The 7,006-nt window shown below is 46.4% G+C and overlaps 1 protein-coding gene across 1 annotated transcript; it reads left to right on the forward strand.

Annotated features, from left to right (window-relative positions):
- The first annotated feature begins 1,119 nt into the window (after window positions 1-1,119).
- CISH (cytokine inducible SH2 containing protein) lies at window positions 1,120-3,862 on the forward strand. Its single transcript, XM_066596898.1, has 3 exons — window positions 1,120-1,382; window positions 1,556-1,800; window positions 2,913-3,862. The coding sequence occupies exons 1-3, from the start codon at window positions 1,336-1,338 to the stop codon at window positions 3,413-3,415; spliced, it is 795 nt and encodes a 264-aa protein (XP_066452995.1). The 5' UTR covers window positions 1,120-1,335; the 3' UTR covers window positions 3,416-3,862.
- Window positions 3,863-7,006: the final 3,144 nt, after the last annotated feature.

Genomic DNA, 7,006 nt, shown 5'->3' on the forward strand with positions numbered 1-7,006 from the left:
CACCCATTTTCCTGGCATTAGCGCTAACATTCTGGGCGCCATGACGCCAGGAGTTCTGAACAGTGACCGTGATTGTCGGCGATGGTCACCCGACTTCTGCTGTCAACACAGACCGTAGGAATCGTGGGGCTGGATCGCCGGGGCTCAAAACAGGTAGACCTACTTTGTTTTACTGTTTTAAATTGGAGTACCACCTTAATTAGGCCGGATTCACACGGCCGAGCAACTCGTGCGAGATTTGTGCGCTGCGAGATGCACAAATGTCGTGCGAATGTGAACCCTATTCTTTTGAATGAAGTCATACACATGAGCGATGCAAGCTTTCCCATTAAATTCAGAAATTTACTGCGGCTCGCGTTGCATGTGGCCTATTCCATCCCGTGTGAAAGGTCCCTTAGTGGGGAATGCACACCACCCAGAATAGTTTTGCCGTTTAATTGATTAACTGTACAGGGATCATTAATTTGTGCTGCTTATACACCTCTAAATATTCCATAGCGCTGGACGGAGACGACATCATACGCGTCCTCAATGAGGTCACAATCTAATCTCCCCATCTCAGACACACACTGACGTCCATTAATCTTGCTATGCAAATCTACGCCTCATTCTTATGAGCGACAGCTCCTACGCAGCGCGGTGACATAATTGGCGCCACCATCTACCCCGGCTCCCAAGGGCTTCAACCTGCGTGCCTGCATTGAAGTCCGAGGCGCCCCCCAGCCCCTGCCTGAGACACGAGGCCACTTCCGCTGCTTGACCAGCTAAATATAGCCCAACGTGCCTGTGTGACCACGTAATGACCGCAGGGAAGCGGCGGATGAAGAACATCCAGCGGAATGTCTGGAATCAAACCATTTCCCTGGAAATGCAGAAAAGCAAACACCAATGCATTAACCCTTCCAGTGTAACCCCTTCCCTGCTGCAGAGTCCATCCTCCATGACAGCTGTGTGCTCTGCAGCACTTCCTATCACCCCAAGACCTGAGGACAGCAGCAGCAGCAGCAGGCAGTGCTGTCGCCTCCGAAGGCTGGCTGCCCCTCCTCCGCTCACTGACAATTGGTGCATTTTCATAGTCCTGCCCATTTTTCCTGGAAAGTTCTTGGAAATGTATTAGCCGAGTTCTGCTGTTACACTGGGACGACACACACCCAATACAACTATATATAGACGCAGCGCAGCGGCTTCACACGGTTAGATAGCAGCGATCGGCTTGGAGAGGATACAGCGTACACCGTCGCAGAGCACCGCACAAGACAATTAACAGACCGCGATACGATTTTCGCACTTTAGACCCCTTCACCGGTACCGAGTCATCCCTGCGGTGGGACACCCATGCCTTTTCGCTCTTCTTGGACGGATATGATTCTTTGCGTGAGAGGGTAAGACGCCAATAATGCCGACCTATTCTGTTGTGACGTGCCTCCACTTCTTGTGTCGCTCCGTTGAAGGACGTCGCCGTCATGTGTTCCCCTATAGCGCTGAACACCATTTCCGCCGATGCACTAAAGTCCTCTAAACCTGCGTATGTCTAACATCTCCCTCTCTATTCCAGTCCTCAGAGCCTGTTGGCAGAGCAGAGGATTTGTCGACCTTCATCCTGTGTAGGGGTCCCGGGCTTTGCCGTCGACCAAGTTATGCACCCCTTGAATCCCCCTGCCTGTCCAGGGCAAGCACCAAACACACCTGAGGTGCCCCCAAGGACGATAGAGCCACAGCGATCACCTCCACCTGCCCAAAGGGACCCCGAGGAGGATCTGATCTGCATCGCCAAGACGTTCTGCTATCTTCGAGAATCTGGTAAGACCCCAGAAATGCTGCGCAGAAGGCAAAACTGTAAATCGGGGCATGTCTTTAAGTGGTAATTAACCCCTTCCTATATCTATATCGTGACCCTGGGTGTCTTAAATGCCACCAGCGAATAACTTCTAATTGTCCAATCGCCATCAACAGAACACGTATGCGAAAGAGTTGACATCTGGCACTGGACATGTTTAATGTCATTCAGATGACACAACACACGTTGGTGCGTTAGACTGGCAAGGGCGAAAAAAAATCCTAATATGAGCTTCAGTGAAATAATGGTGGGAGGGGTGCTAATACCTATCGTTTAATATCATGGCGCTCTAGGAGTTAAAGCGACAAGCTTATAATATGAAGACCGCCGAAGGAGAGGTCAGGCGCCATTTGGTGGTGTCCCAAAATAAAATCTTGTATAAATTAATAATTTGGCGTTATTTCCACGTAAATATTCGAGGTCTCCTTCGCCATAGTAACGGTCCGCCGCCATTTTCCGTATATTCATAGAAGAGAACAGCCACGTTTACAAAAACTGGAATACGCTACGAATGCGTTTGTGGCGACGGGTACTCAATGTTCAGGAACTGCGGCCATCATGGCGTCAGAGAGAACAGATGGCGTCTTCATGTTTAACCCCTAAAATCCTGTTGTTGTTTTTTTTACATTAATTTATTTATTTGTGGCAACCAGGAAAACGTGTAACAGTTTTAGACTTCGCTGAATCTGTAGGGCGTTGTTTGTTTTTATGTAATTTAGCCAGTTTTGTAAGTTCCTGCTTCTGCGCTGTGAAATCCTCGCCATCTTCTGTCACGCTGTTACAGCTCCTATTGAGGCACTTCTTCGGTGCATCCGTTTCTGCTCTTGCAAGACTTGTTGCCCAGTTTTTCGGAAGTCGTGAATGGCAGATCGGCACACTCTGCCAGCAGTAGCGGAGTGTCAGATAGATCACTAGATACATACACGCAGTAATATTGGGAACCCTGCAAGACCTGTACTGGCGGCCATATTGGTTGTCACTCAGCTTTCTCGGAATCAGATATAACTGACTGTGCATGACAACTGCAGGACTTGATGCACTTGTGGTTCTTACACGTTTTCGCTCTTTCTTCCAGGTTGGTATTGGGGACCAATTACCGCCACTGAGGCCAAACAGCGACTCCAGAAGATGGAAGAAGGCGTCTTCCTGGTGCGGGACAGCACTCACCCCAGTTACCTCTTTACTTTATCCGTCCGGACAAACCGCGGGCCCACGAACGTTCGCATCGAGTACTCGGACAGTCTCTTTCGGCTGGACTCTAACTGGCTCTCCAAGCCGCGTATCCTTTCCTTCCCGGACATCGTCAGCCTTGTACAATATTACGTCTCGTCCTGCAGCTCCGACAGCTCCAGGGACCCCGCCAACCAGAGCCCCCCAGCGCAAACCTCTCTTAAAGAGCCAGCTGCTGTCCACCTCAAGCTACTACGACCTCTGCACCGAAGCGGAGAAAGTCCGAGCCTGCAGCACCTGTGCCGCATGCAGATAAACCGCAGCGTGGCGTCGGGCTCCGATCTCACAGAACTGCCTCTACCCAGGAGGATGGTGGAGTACCTGCAGCGATACCCATTCAAGCTCTGATTCTCCCAGGGCAGGACTGTCAGTACTTTACACATACTTCCCGCCGAGGGTGCCATACGTCCAAGACTGTATATAATCACCATATTTATTATAATATCCCCGCACCCAGCTGTTTATTTTCTGGAGGGGGGGGGGGTTTATACCTTGTTGGTCTACTGCTGCCTCCGTGGCAGAACTGGTGCCCGCTGTGGATTATGCCCTACATCACAAGATACACCGTCACTACCCAACCCAAGAGGAACCCGGCTGTAGTCTGGACCTGTTCCTGGGCCGTAGTCGCTGACTAGTCGCTGTCAGGGGTTAGACCACTGTGGACGCCTGTCGACACGAAGCTTCTGCTGCGCCCCGATAAGGCTGGTGGAGCTGCACTTTAGTGGTTACATTGTGATGAGGCCAGAGGGATCTTTCTGGCTGCTGGAGATTACAATAAATAGGATTTCTTACTAACGTGGTCGTCCTGTGGTTTTTACAACCCCCACCCCTACCACAAGAAAAGAAAATATATTGAAAGGGCCTTGTTATATGTAATTCCGGCTCTGGGAAAAGCTGGGTGATGGTCAATATGGCCGCCCTCATATCTTGTATCGGGACAGACACTACGGGCTCCTACACACTTGCAATCGCGATATCGCTGTTTTTTTAATGCGAATGTCAATAGGTCTTCCTAATGTTAAAAATATCGCACAAAAATCGCAAAGCGCAAACTTGCGATTTTTGTGCGATCCGTTTTTAACATTAGAAAGTACTATTGCCAAAAAACGCGGCGATATCACAATCGCAAGTGAGTAGGAGCCCTAAGAGATGACCCCCTAATGTGATTAGTTATACCCCTCACCTAAATCAGCTTGGTAGAAGCGGGTAAGGACCTCCATGGATGCTGTAATGGCGGCCATACTGCTAGTTATCCAGCTTTCCCAGAGGTAGTGATACAGAGTAGCGAATGTTGTTACAGAAAAGGGAGGGTTATGGCGGCTATAGAGGGGAAACGCTTGTTTTATATAATGGCTGTACGCTATTCGAATTGCTTCTGTAGTTTGCGTTGCACCGAGTGTATATATATATTACTAAACCCATTATATATCACTTGTGATCAGCCAGTGTTTTCACGCCGTTACCGGACACAAATGAGGCCATTTTGGTTTTTCTCTGTGTTCCGCTGTCTGTAGCCGGACAGAAAAGAAATGCATGAAACATTTTTGTGTCTGGCACAGGAAGGCATCCCGCATCAAAAATGATCCTCCGGATATCTTTGAGTATCCCATGGAGAACTATGGGATCAGTTCTGTGTTCTGTCATCCGTTTCTCTCTAGTGCTTCACTGCAACGCCACACTGGCTAACAACCTAGCAATTGCGCACACTTCAGCGCAACACATTTACGCTGTTAATAAAGCGCCTCTGCGAACGTATTGGCGCATTTTACTTTACGGTTTGTGCACGCAGGGCATGTTCACATGCCCCGCCGTGATTTAAAAGGATATTTCGCCTAATGAGCTCCAGCAGTGCTCTTTTCTTTTTTACACAGATTCGCACATCGTAGCGCGCATTTGCGCACCTTCCATAGACTGAGGATACCTTTGGTGCGCAAATGCGCACAGAAATAGGGCACGCTTTACCATTCGCATGAAATGCTTGCCCAATAATAGAAATGGTAATGAACCCACTGAAATCAATGCGTTCTATGTGAGTGCAAATATGGTCATGTGAAGAAGCCCTTAACTTTACCTACTCCTCCCATCGGATGTGCATCTCATTATAGTAATATAATCACTAGACTTTAATGCCTTTCATTATGTATCCATGTTTTAATAATATTATACCGAAGTGTGACTACAACTTCATATGTCCATCTTATAATACTGTAACCAGTGAGGTGTAAGTACATCAAATGTCTACATTATTATAGTACTATAACCACTAAGTTGTGACTACAACTCCCATCGTATGTCTACATTATTATAGTACTATAACCACAAGGCCGTTACTACAACTCCCATCATATGTCTACATTACTATAGTACTATAACCACAAGGCCGTTACTACAACTCCCATCATATGTCTACATTATTATAGTACTATAACCACAAGGCCGTTACTACAACTCCCATCATATGTATACATTATTATAGTACTATAACCACTAAGTTGTGACTACAACTCCCATTGTATGTCTACATTACTATAGTACTATAACCACAAGGCCGTTACTACAACTCCCATCGTATGTCTACATTATTATAGTACTATAACCACAAGGCTGCTACTACAACTCCCATCATATGTATACATTATTATTAGAGATGAGCGAGCGTACTCGGAAAAGCACTACTCGCTCGAGTAATTTGCTTTATCCGAGTATCGCTGTGCTCGTCCCTGAAGATTCGGGTGCCGCTGCGGCTGACAGGTGAGTCGCAGCGGGAAGCAGGGGAGAGCGGGCGGGAGAGAGGGAGAGAAAGATCTCCTCTCCGTTCCTCCCCGCTCTCCCCTGCAGCTCCCCGCTCCGTGCCGGCACCCGAATCTTCAGACCCGAGCACAGCGATACTCGGATAAAGCAAATTACTCGAGTGAGTAGTGCTTTTCCGAGTACGCTCGCTCATCTCTAATTATTATAGTACTATAACCACAAGGCCGTTACTACAACTCCCATCATATGTCTACATTATTATAGTACTATAACCACTAAGTTGTGACTACAACTCCCATCATATGTCTACATTATTATAGTACTATAACCACAAGGCTGTTACTACAACTCCCATCGTATGTCTACATTATTATAGTACTATAACCACAAGGCCGTTACTACAACTCCCATCCTATGTATACATTATTATAGTACTATAACCACAAGGCCGTTACTACAACTCCCATCATATGTCTACATTACTATAGTACTATAACCACAAGGCTGTTACTACAACTCCCATCATATGTCTACATTACTATAGTACTATAACCACAAGGCTGTTACTACAACTCCCATCATATGTCTACATTATTATAGTACTATAACCACAAGGCCGTTACTACAACTCCCATCGTATGTCTATCTTATTATAGTACTATAACCACAAGGCCGTTACTACAACTCCCATCATATGTCTACATTATTATAGTACTATAACCACTAAGTTGTGACTACAACTCCCATCATATGTCTACATTATTATAGTACTATAACCACAAGGCCGTTACTACAACTCCCATCATATGTCTACATTATTATAGTACTATAACCACTAAGTTGTGACTACAACTCCCATCATATGTATACATTATAGTACTATAACCACAAGGCTGTTACTACAACTCCCATCGTATGTCTATCGTATTATAGTACTATAACCAGTAGGCTTTAAATACACCCCCCCACCATCGGTCCATGTTGTTCTAGTACTATACTAAAGTTTGACTACAACTCCCATCATATGTTCATCTTATAATACTGCACTATAACCAGTAAGATGTAACTACAACTCCCATCATGTGCCCGGGTTTTTATAGTACTGCAACTAGGAAAGAGTAACTACAACGCTCATCATATGACCATGTAATTGTAATGTTATGGCCAGTAAGGTGTAACTACAACTCC

This window comes from Eleutherodactylus coqui, chromosome 3, assembly GCF_035609145.1.
Source record: "Eleutherodactylus coqui strain aEleCoq1 chromosome 3, aEleCoq1.hap1, whole genome shotgun sequence".
Lineage (NCBI taxonomy): Eukaryota > Metazoa > Chordata > Amphibia > Anura > Eleutherodactylidae > Eleutherodactylus > Eleutherodactylus coqui.

What these genes read in the sequence shown, in the direction of transcription:
- CISH (XM_066596898.1), top strand. Translation starts at nt 1,336, where the DNA reads ATGCCTTTTCGCTCTTCTTGGACGGATATGATTCTTTGCGTGAGAGG. An exon ending in ATGATTCTTTGCGTGAGAGG is followed by an intron (nt 1,383 to 1,555) that starts GTAAGACGCCAA and finishes TCTCTATTCCAG; the next exon opens with TCCTCAGAGCCTGTTGGCAG. An exon ending in CTGCTATCTTCGAGAATCTG is followed by an intron (nt 1,801 to 2,912) that starts GTAAGACCCCAG and finishes TCTTTCTTCCAG; the next exon opens with GTTGGTATTGGGGACCAATT.